This window comes from Urocitellus parryii, chromosome 2 (genome assembly GCF_045843805.1).
Source record: "Urocitellus parryii isolate mUroPar1 chromosome 2, mUroPar1.hap1, whole genome shotgun sequence".
NCBI classification, from domain to species: Eukaryota; Metazoa; Chordata; class Mammalia; order Rodentia; family Sciuridae; genus Urocitellus; species Urocitellus parryii.
Window position 1 is genome coordinate 190,384,134 of NC_135532.1, and position 21,849 is coordinate 190,405,982.

General features: G+C 32.4%; 1 protein-coding gene across 1 annotated transcript in view; it reads right to left on the reverse strand.

Moving 5' to 3' along the window:
* Window positions 1-699: 699 nt before the first annotated feature.
* Cadm2 (cell adhesion molecule 2) overlaps window positions 700-21,849 on the reverse strand; it is a 1,008,689-nt gene continuing 987,539 nt past the window's right edge. The window contains exons 9-10 of the mRNA XM_026393992.2: window positions 3,829-3,954; window positions 700-2,828 (exon numbers count right to left, since the gene is read on the reverse strand). Of these exons, the coding sequence (XP_026249777.1) occupies window positions 2,710-2,828; window positions 3,829-3,954 (245 nt within the window). The 3' untranslated portion in view covers window positions 700-2,709. The remainder of the gene's footprint in view (window positions 2,829-3,828; window positions 3,955-21,849) is intronic.

A 21,849-nucleotide genomic window follows, 5' to 3' on the forward strand; every position in this document is an offset into this window, starting at 1 on the left:
GAATTTTTATAATTCATTCCTTTTTAGTGAAAAGTAAATAATTTTTAAAGATAAGAAAATATAACTCCATTGCTAATTCTTTTTCCAGTCACAGAAAATGATATTTAGTTCAAATTGAACTCTATTTAACTGGAAAACATTTAATTAGAGCTACAAATATCAATCTACTAGTTAGTTTTCAAGAGCTCCAATGTGATTATGTATTACTCTAAAGGGTTAAAGGAGTCAAAAATCTGAAATGCAACCAATTTTGGATTTCTAATTTTATAGTGCTATAAATAATGATTGAGTTATTTAGGCAACAATTTAGCAGTTGGAGCCAAGTAGAATATAGATGAAATGAAAGGGATGTGAATACAGCCTCAATGAAGAGTAGCAATTTTGTAAGTGCATCCTGAAATTAGGCTTTAAATAGTAATTGATGATGCAGTTTATACAACTTACTTCTGCAGTAAGAACCTTTCCACTTTGTACTAACAAGATGAATTTTGTTTTGTGGAGTCTTTCTAAAGATTATGCATTGAAAGGTATGAACAGTTTATAAACCTATTCTAGTTTCAATGTGTCTAGTAGCACCTACCTGATTCTCTCAAACTACCATACTATATTAACATATTATTGCATTTTTCCACAGATGGTATGGAGTGAACTGTAAAAACAAGCATGCAATCACATCAATGCAGACTTATTTCCTTAAAATGTCATACTGTATATGATTTATTATGTTAACACTCAACCACATCATATTATTTATGTTCTGTATATTTTGAAAAAGTGCTGCTTGACTGACATCGTCCTTTGTCTTTTTTAAGAAATCAACAAGATAAATGCTTCAACAATCAAAAGAAAAAAAATAAAATTCTAACATTGTCCTTAAAAGATTTTATACTTTTTTGATAAATAATCTACGATACAGCACCCTTGTCTTTCATTCAATATTAATACATGATGTTGTACTCAACCATTCTCATTCCTCAAAAATAAATTCCAAGATATTATCATAAAACCCTAGGCCATCATGCTGTCAGACATCACGAGTGTAGCTACCATATCGTCATATTGTTTTCTTCTTAAAGGTGCAATGCTTGGAAATGGGAAAATATTTTTTTATCTAACTGGATTTTTATTCTTTAGCATATAATAAATTTAATGAGAACTATTCTAGCAATATTTTATTTTACTAGAAGAAATAATGACTTTAGATTGACTCTGCATTATATTTAAGAAAACAGCATTTCATAATTGTTAAATACATCAAATTTTCAAAATAATCCAGAGAAAGAGACTTTCACCTTGGAGTTGAAAGCATGGCAGAAATTCTCCATTACTCACTGTTTTATAAGTTTGTACCTCACAAAATGCATAGACAGGAATTTAATATAAAGAATTAGTTCATTTATACAGAAAACATATCTTAAACACTTCTTTTTGGCAAACCAACATAGGTAAGCAGCTCTAGAACTGCCAAATTAAAATTTTAAATTTTTAGCAAACTAAGAGTTTATTTTTAGGTTATTATTCAACTGTGGTTGTAATTTAAAACCTGAGGCTGTGCACTGGTTGTTAGCTTAAAATTACCTTTCCTTATAACATTGTGCTTCCATTGTATAACAAATAAAAATTAACAAGAACTAGAAAATTTTGTCATTGAACAGTGCTAGGACATACAGACAAAAATACTAATACATGTTATCTACTTATAATATTGGTTTAAGTAATATCTAAAGGGATATAATGGACGTTAGAAAATGCTTACTTATGACTGAATTACCTACAGCCAAAAAAGTTAAATATGTATCAAATAATGTTTAATTGGATTTATTATATGCACTATATACAGATACTAAAATGTCTCAAAATTGTGCCCTAAGGATACTTCAATTTTGTTTAGGCAGGTGAGTCCTTATGGAGCAAATAAATTATAGAATCAAATTGAGAAATGAATGAAATCTTTGTGATTCTCAAAGCAGTTAAATGTTTGGAACAATTTATGGGTAAATGAAGCTACCATAACCTAATGGTAGAATCTATGTAATTATGTAAGATGTCATGATTGCAATCCATATACATGACTCCTGTATCAAATACTACATTTTTAAAATAGCAAATTGATACAGCATTTCTAGTATAATCTCAAACATTCCAGAAACTATGCTACAGTGTTTGTTCTCAGTTTGTGTTTTCTAGGGCATATGTTTCAAAAACATGTTGTCTTTGAAGATAGACAGGTAGAAAACATTGTTTGTAAACCTCTAATCTTCAATTAAACTTAAGCACATTAGGTCTTTACCTAATCTTGTTACTTGTGAAAGCTGTCCAGTGTGAAACCAATAAAGTCTATGACTTAAAGAAAAAAAGAAATGGGGAGGGGCTCTGCATACATTTTTTTTCAATGTATAAAAACAACTCAATATCATGATTCAAGGAGATAATTAACATTGTTAAGGCTGTATATTCAAGCACTGTATGTTAAAAGAGCAATGGTGTGAAATTTAGGCAGTAAGAAATGTCCTGCATTATGGATGGTACAGTAATTAAAGAATGATGCTTTCGACAGCTGATTGTTGGTATGCACTGGCTACTGATAGCAGTACAGTATGGAAGTTAATAAAAATAGCAGAAGATGGTAGTAATGATTTCTGAAAGATGATAGCCAGTTTTCTTCAGCAGCCAGCCTGGTAAGTAAAACTCAGAATCGTGGCCTGAATTTTAAATGAAATACTCTTTTTTCTCTTCGGCATTGACTTGGCTGCCTTCAGCATTGATAATGGCTGTGTCAGCATCTGGTGCATCTTCAGCTCCTTTAGCTTCGTTTGTTAAATATGTTCCTGTGGATATTGGAAGAAAACTATGTTAGCTCTGTGAGCCTAGTAAAACAGCTAGCAATAAAGCTGTATTCATTTAAGGAAAGAACTTTATGTTAAATCTCTTATATGTCAGAATATATTCTGAGATGTAAGCCACACAATTCACCCTTTTTTCAGTTTTCTAGTGTGTGTTGGTGGTGAAGCTGCTCTTTAATGATTGATAAAGATCACATAAGCAAATGCAGTGGTAGCAATCAGGATCCTTTGTTAAGAGGTGGTTAATGATCATGTCAAATATGTCAACATTCATTTTAGTAAATCTATTTAAAAGTTAAGCTCTGTCAATTATACGCTACCCAGGCCATTGAAAAACATCACATATATTCCTCACTAATATGTTTACTTATGTTTCCATAAACTTCTAAACACAAATATCAAACGTTTACTTATAGTTGGATTTGATCTATAAATCCCAGAGATGAATTCCAAGATTTCTTCTTCTTATTATTATTCTTATTTTTTTCTGAGTCAGTTTTTACTCAACTTAGAATCAAGTTGACTTTGTGAAATAACACTTAGCCAATGGCCAATGCTCACAGAATAAACCACTAATCCAGGGAAAAAAAGAAAAAAATAAATTTGTTATTTTTCTCTAGGACAAAATCCAAATATAGGTATTTGGTGGATTTTTTTTAACTATATGGAAAGACATGCAGTCATATTAGGGAGGATAACATGTGAATTTTTGCAATGGATGAAGAAGCATACTATTGATACACTTTGCTTTAAAGTAGAGTTACCAGAATGAATGCTGACGTATTTAACATGATCATTATCACTAATTTCCTGAAATAATTCAATATTTAAATTTCCTGCTCTCCATCTTCCTCTCTCTCCTTCTCCACACCAACATAAACACATAGAAATCATAAACAATCATATATTTTCAAATGAAGCTACTGTTTATAATTTATTTTTCATAAAACTTGAGTACTTTATTTTAAATTTCAGTAAAACCTACCTTTATGTCTTGCCAGATATCGGCCAAGCAGAAATATAGAGCAGAGTGTGACAAATACAACTACAGCCACTATCCCTCCAATGAGAGCATGGTCAGGGCCAGTCTGGCCAGCCAGAGCATTGGGATCTAGAAAAGAGAAATATGTTGCTCTAATTAATCTGATAGATTTTCATACTATACATGTCTGCACTAGAAAGTATTATTTTAGAACTTAAATATTAAGATAAAATTCATGAATGTGTATTGCAGCAATCATTCAATCAACAGATATATATTTTATTCTTATAACAAACAAGAAAATATCTAGGAATATAACATTTGATACATCCATCATTATTGTCATTGAGCTTACATTTTAAGGGAAAGAAGACTGGATAAAACAAATGCACACATATGATTTTTACACAGATATAGGTTATGTGTGTATTTACACGTGTGTATATATATGTGTGTGTCTACACACACATATATATACACACACATATACACACACATATATATATACACACACACGTGTAAATATAAATTTATATACATATACATTTATACATACACACCAATATTTTTAAAATAAAATTGTGTCAAGGGAAATGGTGTAAACAAATATGAAAATTTATCCTTCTCTAAACATTATTTAAAGCTATGAAAATTGATGAATGCTCCCATGGAGTCTAGATAAAAGATGAGTTCTAGGAACAGACCACTTGGTAATACCCACATTTGAAGTTCATGCAGCACTTATAGTAGAGAAGACTGAGAAAGAGAAAAAATAGAGAGTGGACACTGTATTTGACCAAAGGGAAGAATGTATTTTGGTGATAGGTTACAGCTCTGTTAAATGCTATTGACAGGAGAAGAAAGATGAAGACACAATATAGAGGATTAAATGTCTAATTTGTAGTGGGCATACCAGGGGTTGAACCAGGGGCACTAAATCATTGGGCCACACCCCCAGCCCATTTTTGTATTTTATTTAGAGGCAGGATCTTTCTGAGTTGCTAAGTGCTTTGCTAAGTTGCTGAGGCTGGCTTTGAACTTGCAATCCTGCTGCCTTGTCCTCCCAAGTAGCTGGGATTATAGGCATGCGCCACTGTGCCCAGCTAATTAAATGCCTATTGAACTTGTAGTTCCAGAGAAAGTGGTTAGAAAAAGACAGATTTTCAATAGCTTCTTATATCCTGCCTTTAATGAGATATTATTAGAAAGAGATGAAGCAGTCAAGGATGGGCAGTTTTCAAGCAGAAATGAAAAGAACAAAATAAATCTCAGATATTTGGATATTCATAAGTTTGTAAGTTTATAGAAGTCACATTATAGGGAATGAAACTCAGTGCAGCTTTGAGCAAACAAAATCCAACAAGTTCAGCCCTATGGCAAAGATCAGATTAAATGTACTGGCCTATTCTCCCAATTCCCTTGCTGACTGACAAGGTTGAATTCCCCAGTGGGTAGAATTGGGGAACACAAAAGAGAATCAGTAGAGGAGAATCCATTTCCTCCAGTAAGCTACTATCATCTAGGGAGAGGATACTTAATGCCAATCGGACATATTTTCAAAGTTATTATAGATCAGTGATTACTCCATGTTCCCCAAGTCTTCCATTATTTATAAATGAGAGAATTTATTAGTTATGAGTGCCTTTCCTATCCTTGTTCAACCTTTGTGTATTGGGTGTGGAGGTCAATAAGTAAATTGACAACTTGTCTTCTCATCCTTTTGTCCTTGGATTAAATGCATTCTAAAAGTATGATGGAAAGCATATGGAAATGGTAGGAGACCTTCAATGATACACAAAATTATAAGAGGTTATGAGGGGCAAGGGGGAGAGAAAAAAGGGGAGAGAATTGAACAACAGCAGAGGAGGTACAGAGGGAAGATGGGAGGGGAGGGGAGGGGAGGGGGATAGTAGGGGATAGGAAAGGTAGCAGAATACAACAGTCACTAATATGCCATTATGTAAAAATGTGAGTGTGTAACAGTTGTGATTCTGCAATCTGTATTTGGGGTAAAAATGGGAGTTCAAAACCCAATTGAGTCATATGTATGAAAGATGATATATCATGAATTCTGTAATGTTTTGAACAATTAATAAAAAAAAGTATGATGAAGAAAACATATATCTGAGGATCTTGGATTTTAATTGGATACACTGGCTTAGTAGAACTTTAGGTTGTCTCTTTGATCAGAGGCTGTAGTGGTTTTCATGTGAGAAAACAGGTAATAATCTATTAGGTAATTGGAAGGGCATACTGGGGTAGAGATTTCCAACTGATAACAAATTTGTTCATTTGCTTTTAGTACTCAGAGCTAAGCATTTTCCAGCCTTCCTTGCAGTGGGGTGTAAGGATGTGATTCATGTTCTAGACAATCAATGAAGGCCCAGCAAATAAAAATTTCCTACATGTAACATTGCCAGGTGAATGGGGGAGATATTAGTTTAAAATGAGAAAATTAGAGGTTTAAGCAAAGTATTGGTCACTGATGCTCTCTACCTGGAAAAAAAAATGCTCAATTCAGAATGTGTGCACTGGGCTCTGGCTGTAGCTTAGGGGCAGAGTGCTTTTCTAGCATGTGTAAGGCACTGGATTCTATCCTCAGTGCCACATAAAAATAATTAAATAAAATAAAATAAAGGCATGCTCTCTCTCTCTCTCTCTCTCTCTCTCTCTCTCTCTCTATATATATATATATATATATATATATATATATATATATATATTTGTGGCACTCTACCACTGAGCTACTTCTCCATCCTTTTGTAAAAAAAAAAAAAAAAAATTGGGGGGTGTTACTACAGTTTGAACTCAGGAGCATTTGACCACTGAGCCACATCCCCAGTCCTATGTTGTATTTTATTTAGAGACAGGGTCTCATTGAGTTGAGACCTCACTTTTGCTGAGGCTGGCTTTGAACTCGTGATCCTCCTGCCTCAACCTCCTGAGCCAATGGGACTATAGGCGTGCACCACTGGACCCAGCTCCCATCCCTTTTTATTTATTTTTAATTTTTAAAAATTGTTTTAATTAATTATATATGACAGTAGAGTGCATATAAGACTGATATATCATACATAGATGGAAAATAATTTCTCATTTTTCTGAGTGCATATGTTGCAGAATCATATTGGTCATGTAATCACATACAATAATAATGATACAGAATAGAGGATACAGAGACTAACCCACAAAACTACAATTATCTTATATTAGACAAAGGTGCCAAGAATATTCATTGGAAAAAAAGACAGCCTCTTCAACAAATGGTGCTGGGAAAATTGGAAATCCATATTCAACCAAAATGAAATTAAACCTCTATCTCTCGCCATGCACAAAACTCAATTCAAAATGGATCCAGGACTTAGGAATACAACCAGAGAGCCTGCATCTAATAGAAGAAAAAGTAGGCCCTAATCTCCATCATGTGGGATTAGAACCCAACTTCCTTAATAGGACTCCTATAGCACAAGAATTAAAACCAAGAATCAATAAATGGAATGGACTCAAACTAAAAAGTTTCTTCTCAGAATAAGAAACAATCCACGAGGTGAATAGAGAGCCTACATCTTGGGAACCAATTTTTACCCCTCACATGTCAGATAGAGCACTAATCTCCAGGGTATATAAAGAATTCAAAAAGCTAAACATAAAAAATGCATAACCCACTCAATAAATGGGCCAAGGACATGAACAGACACTTCTCAGAAGAGGATATTCAATCAATCAACAAATACATGAAAAAATGTTCATCATCTCTAGCAATTAGAGAAATGCAAATCAAAACTACTCTAAGACACAATCTCACTCCAGTAAGAATGGCAGCTATTATGAAGACAAACAACAATAAGTGTTGGTGAGGATGTGGGGGAAAAGACACACTCATACATTGCTGGTGGAATTGCAAATTGGTGCAGCCAATATGGAATCAGTATGGAGATTCCTTGGAAATCTGGGAATGGAACCACTATTTGAACCAGCTATCGCCTTGGAATATACCCAAAGAAATTAAAAACAGCATACTACAGAGACACAGCCACATCAATGTTTATAGCAGCACAATTCACAATAGCTAAACTGTGGAGCCAATCTGGATGCCCTTCAGTGGATGAATGGATTAAAAAATGTGGTATATATATATATATATAGAATGGAATTTCACTCAGCAGTGAAAGAGAATAAAATCATGGCATTTGAAGGTAAATGGATGGCATTGGAGAAGATAATGCTAAGTGAAATTAGCCAATCCCCAAAAAACAAATGCCATATGGTTTCTCTGATATGGAAGCTGACTCACAGTGGGGTAGAAAGAGGGAACATGGGAGGAATAGATGAATTCCAGATAGGGAAGAGGGGTGTGAGGGAAAGGGAGGAAGCAGGGGATTAGCAAGGATTTTGGAATGTGATAGACATCATTATCCAAAGTACATGTATGAAGACATGATTGATATGAACATATTTTATATACAAATAGAGGTATGAAAAATTGTTCTATATGTGTGATAAAAATTGTGATGCAATCTGATGTCATGTATTTATAAAACCAATTTTAAAAAAGAGTTGCTTTGTGGCATAAGATATGGTCTATTTTAGAGAAGGAACCAGCTGAGAAGAAAGTATATTTGTTCATTGATGGATGAAATATTCTATATATGTCTATTAAGTCTAAATTATTGCTTTTATTATATAGTTCTATAGTTTCTTTATTTAGTTTTTGTTTGGAAGATCTGTTCAGTAGTGAGAGAGGTGTGTTAAAGTCACCCAGTATTAGTGTATTGTGGTCTATTTGACTCTTAAAATTTAGAAGGGTTTAATTGATGTACATAGATACTCCATTGTTTGAGGCATAAATATTTATAATTGTTATGTCTTGTTTATATATACTTTCCTTAAGAAGTATGAAATGTCCTTCTTTGTCTCTTCTAAATAACTTTGGTTTGAAGTCTACTTTATCTGAAATGAGAATGGAAACCTCTGCTTGTTTATGCAATCCATATGAGTGATAAGTTTTTTCCCTCCTTTCACCTTCAGCCTGTGGATGTCTTTGTCCATGAGGTGAGTCTTTCGAAGACAGAATATTGTTGTGTCTTGCTTTGTAATCCAATCTGCCAGTCTGGGTCTTTTGATTGATGAGTTTAGGCCATTAACATTCAAGGTTACTATTGAGATATGATTTGTATTCCCTGTCATTTTGATTTATTTCTGTTTTTTTTTTTTGTCTTAGTTTCTCATTTGGTTGAATATATCTTCAGTGTAGATCCTCCCTTTGCTAGTTTTTAATTCATCCTCATGGAATAGTTTGTTGAGAATGCTCTGTAATGTAGGCATTCTTGTGAATTTCATCTTCAAACCTGAAACTTAATTTTGCTGGATATAAAATTCTTGGTTGCCATCCTTTTTTTTTTTTTTTTTTCAGAGCTTGAAATATATTATTTCAGGACCTCCTGGCTTTGACGGTCTGGGTTGAGAAATCAGTTGAGATACAAATTGGTTTTCCCCTCTATATAATTTGATTTTTTTTCTCTCATAGCCTTTAAGATCTTTTTTTTTTAAAATATTTATTTATTTATTTTTAGTTTCCGGCGGACACAACATCTTAGTTGGTATGTGGTGCTGAGGATCGAACCCGGGCCGCACGCATGCCAGGCGAGCGCGCTACCGCTTGAGCCACATCCCCAGCCCAGCCTTTAAGATCTTATCAAAAAACTTTTTTTAAATGCATGCATTAAAGGCCACGAGGAAGAAAAAAAAAACGTTCTATTTTTATAATATTTTCATAATAGTGGGCATTCAAAAGTTAAGCTCTTATGGTGGCTGATTTAAATGTAGCTATCTATTATAAATTTCTCACATTTCTCTATATTTTTGTCATTGGTCATTATTCAAAAAATTTAAAAAAAAAAAGAAAGAAAGAAAAACGCTTTCCTGTGCTTGTTTGTTGTTGAAGTTCTTAATTATTTTTCTAATTTCACTGAAGTTTTCAGGTCCAAGATTTCTAATTGATTTCTTTTATGATCTCTATCTGTATTGAATTTCTCAATCATCTTTTCTTTTCTCATTTCTTGTATTTTCTATCTATATTCTCTTGCATTTCATGAATTTCTTTGGGATCAGTATTTTGAATTTTTCAGTCATTTTATGGACTTCCTTCGAATTGGGATCTATTTCTGGAGAATCATTGTGCTCCTTTGTAGGGTATCATTCTTCCCCACTTTTCAATTTTTTTTTTAATGTGTGTTTGTGTCCCTTTGTTGATATCTGTGCATCTGGTGTTACAGTCACCTCTTCCTATTTTATGAAGTAGCTTTTCTAGAAAAAGCTTTTATTTTTCATTTAGATGTAATTTATGTATCAGTTGGGAAGGCAATTTGGTTTTAATAATAGGTAATCTCAAAGTGTAGCCTTCATGTGATTTCTTCAGAGGTTTTTAATGCCAGCAGTCTATGCATGCCTCAGTAGTCTACTCTGCAATAGTTCATGATGGTAGTTACATCACTTTCCTTTGGATGTGAACTTCAAAAGCTGCATATCATTAGGATGGCACCTGGAATTGTGATGATGGCACCTGGATTTGAGATGATGGCACCTGTTGTCTTGATGCTGTGGGGAAAGAGTGAACTGCTCCCAAGTACCACAGGGAAAGCACGGACAAGAACAGGGATTATGGTGCCAGAGTCATGGATCAAGAGCCATGGGGCTTAAAGGGAAACTTATCTTTATCCCCAGGAATAAAGCCCAGGTGGAATTGTGGCAAGCAAAGGAGACTTTTTTAGGTACTGTGGTTTTTACCTTGAGTTTCACAGGATTCTTGGCATCATCAGCCCCACAAACCCATCTAGTCTCAAATTCCCTTTTCCTTTGTTGCTCAGATACCTTGGAATGGGTTTAAGGTTTTACTTATTCAACCTTTTTCTTGAGTCCCCATATGCATACTGTCATAAATCATAGCCATATTATTTTCAAACTATCTCCAAGAATTGAGCAGCCTTTTGGGGAGCTGAGAAATCGCTCCTGTTCACATGCCTCTGTATGTGTCTTATTTCCTGAAAGTAAATTCTGAAATGTGGTATTGCTGAATCAAAGGGCACAGATATTTTGTAAAGTCTTTCAATAAATATTGCCAAATTGCATTGTATATTTATACAATCTTTTGTGTGTACAAATTTACTCCCCACAACTACAGTATGAGGGATTCTTTTCCTCCATATATTACTAGCATCAGATATTATAATTAAAAATTATTTTTGTCTATCTGATATGAAAAGCTGACATCTCAATTTAAACATTTCGCATTTGTTAAATTGCAAGTTAGCATAATGATGTCTATATTTTTGTGGCCACATTAATTCTTCAAGTTTGAAAAGCCTGTCTGTATAGCCTGATCATTATTCCATTCAAGCTCTTTGTTTTAATAGCTCATTTCAAAAGAAGCCTGATTTTTTTCAAATAATTTCTCCTAATTCATCTTTCACTTGTAATATTTTTTGCCATAAAAAATGTCTTAAATTTTATGTAATGAAATCTATTAAGTGTTTAACATGACTTGCAGGTCATGATGTGAAAGCCTTCTGCCATGATATGATTATATGCATACTGCTTTATCATGTTATTTATTTTATCATTATATTTTAGTCCTTCCAAAATGTATTTTTGTCTATTATTTGAAGTAATTTCCAAAATACAACTTTAATTCTTTAGCAACATACAAGTTGTCCCTCAAATAATTTCTTTCATCAATAATATTATGTAGTTTACCACTAAATAAATATCTATATATTTAGAGTTTCAAATGTTCAAATCTATTTGAGTAATCTATATGTCCAATCTTACATCAATATTTTAGTTACAAATTCATTTTAATGCCATACATGGAAGTCTCCCATCAGGATCAGAAAAATTTTATAAGAACCAAAAATATAATAGATTATGTATTAAGACTGTATTGATTTATAGAAGGCTTTTGTTTTTTGGGTGGGTATTTTTTTCTTTTTTCTTTACTTTTATTTTTTTTAGTCATACATGACAGCAGAATGTATTTTGGCATATAAAATATACATGGAATGTACATACATCAATCATATTATCTATTCTGTTCTGCTGCCCTTCCTATCCCCCCTACTCCTCCCCTCCTATCCCATCATTTCTTTGTATCCAATCTCATTACAACATCATATATGTATTCTGTATAATGATGAGGTTCTCCTTCCATCTTCCGTGCAACTCCCCTTCTCCCTCTTTTTCCCTCCCACCTCTCTTCCCTATTTAGTGGTAGTCTTCTTCTCATGCTCTTCCTCCCTATCCCATTTTGAGTCACCCCCCTTATATCAGAGAAGACATTCGGCAGAAAACTTTTGTTTTATGAAGTGTATTATGCAGAACTATAATATGGTTCTTTAATTTTTCAAATCTTCAATATCTTTTAGTACATTGTATAATTTTCCAATATTGGACCATATATTTACAATGATGTTATTTCCCATTCAAAAACAAAATTTTTAATATTTTAATATAATTAAAAATGGAGTTTTAAGCAATATTTTAATTTGTTATTGTTTGTTCTAAACGTATGCCTTTATTCTTTCTTTTGAAATATCATTTCATTCAATGTTCTTTTTTACTTCATTTTCTAGAACATCTTGTCATATTTACTGAGTTTATACTTATCAAGGTGTTTTTATTTCCTGATCACCAAACTTATGTAATTTTTGTACTAGTTTACATAGTGTCTCGTTTATTTCTCTTAATGTTTTTCATTTGCTTGATACAAATATCATATTTTCTTACTGCATTAGTTAGCATTTTTCAAATAATGAAAATATTATATTAATTTATGATCCAGAATTGCATCCAGAAATCAAAATGGACAAGCCACAATCTTCCTTTTGACAATAGTCTACTTACCCTTCTTAACATCTAGAATGCTGTCATTTTTACTATCTAACCAAAAGTCAGTAAACATGTTCTTGTTTATGGTATGAAACACATATCTTGTCTCTTAAGAAAGAAAATTTTATGATTTCCACATATTTGAACATTGTTTGCTATTAATTTCTTGTGGACAAGCATTCAACTGTTATAAGAATCTTTAGTTTTGTGTATTTTTAATGATTTAGAATACTTATCAATGTGTTGACTATTTATTTTGTCTTGTCAATATCCACCCAACAATAGAATAAATAGGAAATCATTCAGGTTTTTATTTGTTCTTTTTAAGTGAGCTTCTCCTCACCAACAGACTGAAGATTGTGTCAGAAATCTTTGTTGTTTGAATATATAGACATATTTTGCAGATTGCCTCTAGTCAGAATTTTGCTTCATTTTAAACAGATTTTTAAGTTAAAAACTCATTGATTCATCTGGTTTTAGTTCATAAATTCTTTTTTGTATTCTATTTTTTATTAACAATTTCTTTGTGAAAAAAATATTAATCACTGGATAGTGCTCTATATTTTATGTGGCATATATGTCATTACCTCTTTTCTACCTTCATAAAATATTTTACCTTTTATTCTAATTGTTTTCCACAAATTTATGCTCTATTTAATTTCATTTTATATCATAGATTTTTCTTCTCCTTCCCAGACAATTTTGTTATTGATTGTTTGCCTGGGTTAAGTATTTTCTACACTTAATCTCCCTCTATATTCTTAGTAGATGTTTTTAATACTTTCTTCTTATTTACAATAGAAAGTAGTATTTTTATTGTTTTCTTTATTTAGCGTACTAAATCTATTTAAACATATAGGACAGTATTTTTCTTGGTGAACATATATGATGTCTCATATTTTACATGTTTTTCGTAGGTTGCCAGTTCAATTTCTAAACTTCACTTACATCATTATGTATGTTCTTCTTTTCAATTTTACTGTTGTAACATCATACACAATTTTCTATTCTTCTACTATTGCTTATTCTTGCTTTTCTCTGATGACGTAGATTAATTCAGCTCCAGAAACTATCTTTGTAAATCAGATATGGATTAAATGATAGCTATTCTTAGTGGATGGAAAGGAGAAAAAGCCTATCAATGCAGATCTTTATGGTGAGAGATTTAGTTATTTAACTATCATCATCACTCCCACATTAAAATCTTGTAAACTCTACATTTTTTTTTAATTTTCAAAAGGATTTTTGATGGTCAGAATGAATCCAGGGCCATATATGTGTGAGGCAAGCACTCTACCCCCTCAGCCCTTCAGATAATATTTAAGCCATTCCTTGTTTGTGTGTTTGTTTCAAAAATTAAGACAATCTGATTTGTTAAAATTTCTTTTCCATTAATTTAAATTTATCATGTTTGTCACTGTATCTATGTTTTCACGTGGTTTCAGATACAGTTATACATGTTAATGCATTTGATGAAAATAACCCATAACACTATTTTTTGCATTATTTTTTCTCCTCCTCCTCCTCCTCCTCCTCCTCCTCCTCCTCCTCCTTCTCCTCCTCTTCCTCCTCCTCCTTCTCCTCTTCCTTCTCCTTTTCTTCTTCTTCTTTCTAATTTTTATTCTGGTACTGGGTATTGTACCCAGGGGTGCTTTGCCACTGAGCTACATTCCCAGGCCTTTATGTATTTTTTTTTTTTTTTTTTTTTAGTTTGAATGGGTCTCAGTAAATTGTTGAGGACCTCACCAAGTTGCTGAGTGTGGCAAGCCTTGTATTTGTGACCCTCCTTCCTCAGCCTCTTTAGTCACTGGGGTTACATGCATATGCCACATGCCCAGCCCGATTTATTTTTATAAACCTATGAAGGAATATTTAACACTTGACCTTCATCCACCATAAAATAAATTGAAATAATATTCTCAGGATTTTTAAGATTTTAAAGATAATTTTTTGTATATGTGTGTGTGTGTGTGTGTATGATGTTACTTGGTTGTCTACAGGTAAGTATATTTTTTAAAAAGTAACATCTCCTATACATTGCTGGCTGACCTAATTATTTTACTACCATAAGTGTTAAAACTAAAATTCTCTCTTTCATTTATATTATCAACTAAAACAAGCAATTGTGGATTGGATAAGATAAGTATCACAGGAACAATGCTGGGATAATACATAAATTACTAAATCCTACTGGGAATCTCTTATATATCCTTTCTGTCATCCATCTCCTACTGTCAAAGCAATAAAAAGATGAAGTACAGCCTTCTGAAGTTTCTTTACAGGAAGCTAAGTCTGCAATATTATTCAGATAAATGTATCATGTATCATTTCAGATCATTATTTATTCTCAAGCATTAGTCTATAATTTTCTGGAGGTAGCCTCTGAAAACTAGAGAGTGTTGAATTCCAGCAAGTTTGGCAATATATTAGCAATCTCTTACCTCTCAGTTCAGAAAACACAAAGATATCATAATATTAAAACATTTTGAGCTTAATGTCTTTCAATTAGGGTTTTGATTCTTTTAAAAAAAAACACAAACTTTTTAAACATTTTTTTTTTTATTTGAAGGTGGACGCAATACCTTTATTTTATTTGTATAAGGTGCTGAGGATTCAACCCAGTGCCTCTTGAACGCTAGGTAAGTCCTCTTCTTCTGAGCTACAACCCCAGCACTTTGTTCTTAATAAAGGACTCCAGGGGCTGGGGATGTGGCTCAAGTGGTAGTGCGCTCACCTGGCATGCGTGCAGCCTGGGTTTGATCCTCAACACCACATACAAACAAAGATGTTGTGTCTGCCAATAACTAAAAAATAAATATTAAAATCCTCTCTCTCTCTTTAAAAAAAATAAAATAAAGGAGTCCAAAGACAAAAATCATGTCAAATGACTATATTTAAAATCAGTAATTCCTGATTAGAAGGGCAGAAAATAACAGTAAGGTAGAGATTTATTTAAAATATCAATATGGAGAAATCATAAATTATATAAGTCTATTTCTAAAATTATTGCTGGGGATTTCTATCAAGTGTTTGACTTAACATGATATTTGTCTTTTAAAATGTATAAACTTTAATGTAAAAAATGTGTGCATTTCTATGGTCAAAGCATATAGAAAGTGTAGATTTAATTAAAATCAAAGGACAAACTATATTGAGGCATCCTGAAAATTTCAGGCCAAGAGAACATGAGAGAAGTCTTCAGTCACACCTGCCTCAGAGAACTTTTGACCCTGTGCAGATGTACATGCCTTCCCCAGCACATCATGAAATCTCACCAGGCCAAAACTCACTCCATCCTATAGTTTATGTGCTGAGAGATCTGTTTTTATAAAAGCAGAACATTGCAATTCCGTGGATAGAAATGAAGGTCATCTTTCTTCTAATTCCCTTCCCTTTCCAGTAATTTCCTTGTTCTTGTCCTTCCCTCCATTCCTTTCTAAGAACTGGCTTATAGTTTTACCCAATCTTTTTCTTGCAAGGCAATTTTCTACCCTGCCTGCACCAATCTAAATTCTTGACAATCAACAGCTATGACCCTCTCTTCACTTGTTTTTTTTTTGCCTTACAACCTGTTTGAAATCTGGTGACACTAGAACACATATTCAAATCTGTTTGAATCTGTGGTTTTCCAAGTTGCAATTCTATTCAGTGCAAATAAACCTTGTTTCGTAAGTCGACTGTGTATCAGGTTCTCTTAGAGGTCAATAAAAATATGAATGAAACACAATTTTTCATTCATGTGTTAGAATTCTTTTAAAAACATTTTATCAAGTTATTATATATAGTTCTTGGTTTGAAATAAAATAGAAAGAATTAAAATTAAAATGTGTTATACAAAAATATTTTAAAATTAGTATCCACGACCACTTTTATAAATATGAAATAATTATAGATTTAATATATAGATTTAATCTATTATAGATTAAAATAAATACATTTTCAAAACCAAGTTATTTGTTTGTTTTTGATTAACAGAAAGCCTATTGATTTTTTTTCAAGTTGAAGAATCTGAGACTTACTAATTATTTACACAAAACTTTAAGAAACCTAACATTCTGTGTAAGTTTGGACAATTTTCTTAACCTTTTCATCTTTGAAAACAGAATGCTTTTATGATGGTCAAAGGCTAAATATGTCAATGCCCATACAGAGCTTAGAAGAATGACAAAAAGTAAGCATCATAACGATTATTTATATGGAGGTAAAGAAGGAACGAAGTTGTCATACAAAAAAAAAAAAAAAGGTTTCTTTTTTTGATCTTATAAAAGATGCCTTTAGGATTTCGACTAACAATAGATGGTACCTCTGATACATTCGAAAGCATCTCAGTAGTTGAAAGATCAGGGAAAATATTAAGTGAGGAAGATATGCATATCATGAGATTGGTGAAGAAGAATCTGGTGGAACTCTAATGGATGAAGAGTAAATGAGAGAATAATTTGTTGAGTTTTCTGTGTCAGACCCTACATTATAAATGGTTATTTTATTTAATTCACATAAAGAATTGACTAAGATAATTATAGCTATTAATATAAAGATTGTTCAACCATAGGGCAGCTTACCAAAGTTAGTTTTCAAATAATGGTTGAAAAGTTAAAAAATAATTATGAAAGTCAGTTTTTAGGATGGCTCAGATGATTCCCACTTTGAAAGCAAGAATTAGTGAAGGTTACTTGTAGCATTTTATCCTCTCACGTAATTGTATTCTCTTCTCCAAACAATGAGGATGCCAATGCCCATCTATGCCAAATGTCCACCTGTTAGTGATTCTTCTTCATCCTGGAAGACGTTCTTCATTCCTTCTGTGTTTGCAAATTCCAAAGAATATTAAGGAGTTTGCCCATGTCAATTACCCCTCAATTATTCAATCCATGAGTTTAATTCCTTGGATTAATTCATGTGGTCAAGTTTGTCTTCCCCCAGAGCTATAAGTTTTCTTGAAGATAAAGGTTGCATCTTGCACTTGTAATATAGCTGCAACAGCACTTTTACACAGTTCTTATAACCAAGAAAATTGAATGAGTAAATGGATAATATTAAATTCTTATGCTAAATTCTGGACAGACTTTGGATTCTTATATTCCAGTTTTCTGTGTTGAGCAAGGTATCACTGTATTTCCATGATACAAAATTATAATAATAATATTTCTATTTAAATATTTTAGAAATTAGTGCTGAGTAAAAATGACTTATCCAGATTTTTATTTAATTAATGCTTATGATAATTTAGTTCTAATATTAAATTTGAGTTTTTTCTATGTACTTAAAGGCCAACTTTCCTCTCTTTAAATATAATAATGCTTCAGAAAAAAGGATAAGTATGATAAAAGGTTAGACATAATTATATATAATTTGAAGAAAAAAATAAACTGTCCTTTGGCAGTACATGACATTAGCAAGGTCTCTGGAGAAAAATGCATTATTTCATTCATTTAAGGGCAATCTATTACCTTCTAATTTTATGAACAATTATTATTTCTGACAAACTGCTTAAGAACATTCTCTGAAGGATAGAAAACAAAAATTGGTAATTCTTTGTGGGTGTACAGCAATTTGAAATTAATTAGAACTATAAGCATTGTGTATACAAACTCTAAATTTATGAGTTCCATATTAAGGCTATTTGTCATACTTTGGTTGTAAGATGTTGTCCAAAAGTTCCTGTGTGATGTAGAAATATTTAAAGTTGAAATGACTGGACTGTGAGAACTGTAACCTAATCATTCCACCCAGTTGCAATGAAGCAACTGGGTGTAAATTGTAGGTAGGTGCGGAAAGGATGAAGGAAGTGTGTCACTGGAGGTGTGCCCTGGAAGGACGTGTCTTCCTTAATTTTGGAAAACAAAATTCATTCTCAAATTCAAAATTATCTATACATGATGTTATAGAATCACATTAATTAGTATTTCAGATATAATGAAACTAGAACTCCCAAATGATGAATCTATTAGCCAAGTCAGCAAAATCTGCCTTCAATTTCTTGAGCAGTATTTCACTTTTTTTCCTCTTCACCAGAACTCTAAGCTTCCCAGCTGCCATGAGGTGAGCTGTGCTCCTCCAGAATGCTCCTCCACCATGATGTTCTGTCTCACCTTGAAAAAATGGGGCAGGCCCAACACGGACCAAACCTCTGAACCTTCAGTCAAAATAAACCTTTCTTCTTCTAAGTTGTTTTTGCCAGGTATTTTGGTCACAGTGATAAAAAACACTTATTAAAACACTCCATATACAATGGATTTTCAATAAGGTTAAAATAAATTCTAGCAAATAGCCTTTCCTTAGCCAGTTACTTACCCTTTCCTTTGAAAATGTATTTATCATAACATTAATTTGTTTCCATATCAAGTGTTAAGTGACAAATGCTATGTATCAGTCAGTTTTCCATCACTATTTCAAAATACCAATGGTAAGTAACTTATAAAAGAAAAGGTTTATTTTGGTTCTTGGTTTTAAAGAATGCAATCAAAGATTGAGCAGACCTATTGCTATGTCCTCTGGTATGTGCCAGAGGGTAATGGTAGGGAGTGTGATGAAACAAACAGCTCACATCAGGTCAGGAAGTGAAAGGAAGAGGAAAACACTGGGATCTCACAATTTCCTTTCAAGGCATCCAGTGATTCAAGGACTTACTGAAGATCCCAGCAACTCTGAATAATATCATCATAGAGAGAAAGCCATTACTTTAGTACTTGGGCACTTGAGAGACACCCAACACCCAAACTATAGCATGCCTCCAAACATTTCAAATCTATGTTTCACATAGATTTCCTATCCAAAATGATTTTGATGATATTGCTGTTTTATCTGATGGGCTTGTTTCAGTTTTAGAATTTCAAGGTTGTTTTTTTGTTTTGTTTGTTTTTGTTTTTTAGCAACTAATATATTTGAATAGTGCACTCTAATTGACCTTGAGAATAGAAATTTAAGTGGAAAGTTTCTCCTCAAATTAAATTTTAAGTTTTGGAAAAATCAGGCTGTAGCATAATTCTTCATTTTACTGATCTTTCTCCATGGTGAACCTGAGCTAGTATTTCTTTGACTTCTTCAAGTGAGGAAATTTTTGAGCTCTGAAGAATTTGCACAGCTCCAAAGAGGACTCTCAAACCAGCAAAGTAGTTCAGCTATTAGGACCAAGTACCCTTCAAAAAGTGCTTCACCTCCTTTAGCACTGACTTTCAAAACAGGAGAGGCTTCCAGGAAAGGAGTACACCTTTGTGATATCAAGAGGAAAATGAAAGAAAGAAATAATTTTTAAGGTTATGTAGATGATTAAAGAAAAAAAAACTAAGTAGTTTTTTTTTTAATAACCACATTCCCTGCATTTAATAGTAGTCTCTTTTAAAATCAAAGATCTGAAAAAGCATCTTACTCAGAATCAAAAGTTCCAGTTTCAAGTTGACATTTTTTTTTCAGTTTCTCTATCTATAAATCAGGAGACATACATGTTCTGCTTTTCTCAAAGTTGTTGGTAAAATCTATTTGTAAGGAATCTGTTGTGGTTTGAATATTTATATTCCTTCTCCTGCTAAATTCTTGTATTGACATCTTAATCACACCTGTGATGATATTAAGAGGCATAGCATTGGAGAGGTGATGAAATCATAAGGGCTCTGTCCTAATTAATGGGATCAGTGGTCTTATAAAAGAGGCCCCAAGGAGTGCCTTTGTCCCTTTTGTTATATCTTTCCCCAGCAAGAAGATACTCTCTATGAACCAGAAAGAGGGCCATCAACAAACACCAAGTCTACCAGTGCCTTCAAGTTGGCCTTCTTACTAGACTCCAAATTATGGTAAATTTTTATTATTTATTGCCACACAATTTGTGGTATTTTATTATACCAACATAAATAAAATAAGATATAATCATGCATGTAAGTCACATCCAATAGGTGCTCAATAAATAACATGTAAATAATTAATATGCTTCATAAGGCTAGACATTGTTAAAATACCTATATTTTGTCATTTTTTTCTTGGTTTTATTAGAGAAAAGATGCTCAAATTCATTCTACCTTGTCCAGTTTAATTATTTTTTAAGTGACTTATAGAAATGACTGCTACTTACTCTGTTGTTTCTTGTCTTTCTAATCTGAAACTCTTCTGCTTTAATTTCAACAATACCTAACTCTTTGCACATCATCAGTCTCAATTTATATAAATAAAATGAATACATGGGAAAACCATAGAAAAGGAAGACACTATTTACAACATTGCCATATGTCTATTTTGGCAATATATTCTATGAAAATTTCAAAAGATGAATTAAAGTATTTTCAAGCAAAATGGAAGCTAAATAAATTATATGCAATGGTTTATGAATAAAAGTAAGATCTAGGACAAAACACACTTCTTAAACTGTACAAAAAATACACATGACCTGATTATAAATAAATTAAATGCTCTTCAGAGAAGAAAACAACAATAGGGAAGATTTGGTTTTTAAGTACTTAGAAAACATGATAAAGAAATAAAAGTTTGAGTATTTATAGCATCCCAAGCTATCAAAACAACAGTCTGTACCAATTATTGGTGATATCTGTCCATACACAAAAATGACTATAATAGAAATATAAACCTTTAAAATGTGGGGAAGGATAACCTGTTAGACACATATTTTTTTGTGTGAATCAATACACTAGAAACTATCATTTCTATTAAAATAATTTTCTTTTAAAATCATTCAAGGAAATGTACTCTATCTACAGTAAATTCAGTCAAATTGTGTTGCATCATTGTTTAATTGATTATTTAAGTAATGTCATATTCATGATGTTCTTAAATTTTAAAAATCATAACTGAATGAGTTACTTAATTGTAATAATGAATATATTCATAATAAGAGAATGTACTTGTCATCTCTATGCACCATTAAGGAAAACCATCACATGACAGTGGGAAGGTTTGCATGTTTTAAATATTAAAAACTTAAGGGAATCTCTCTTGATTGATCTTCATCTAATAAACTTTGTTCAAATAGAAGGTAAATCCCTTCTATCTTGTTTTTACTAGTCTGTGATACACTGGATGTGTGACCAATGCTATTTTAACGATCTCTACCTAAATTTGAAAGTATATATATATATATATATATATATGAAACAAAAGTTTCATGTGGCATATATTCATAAATATATGCCAATA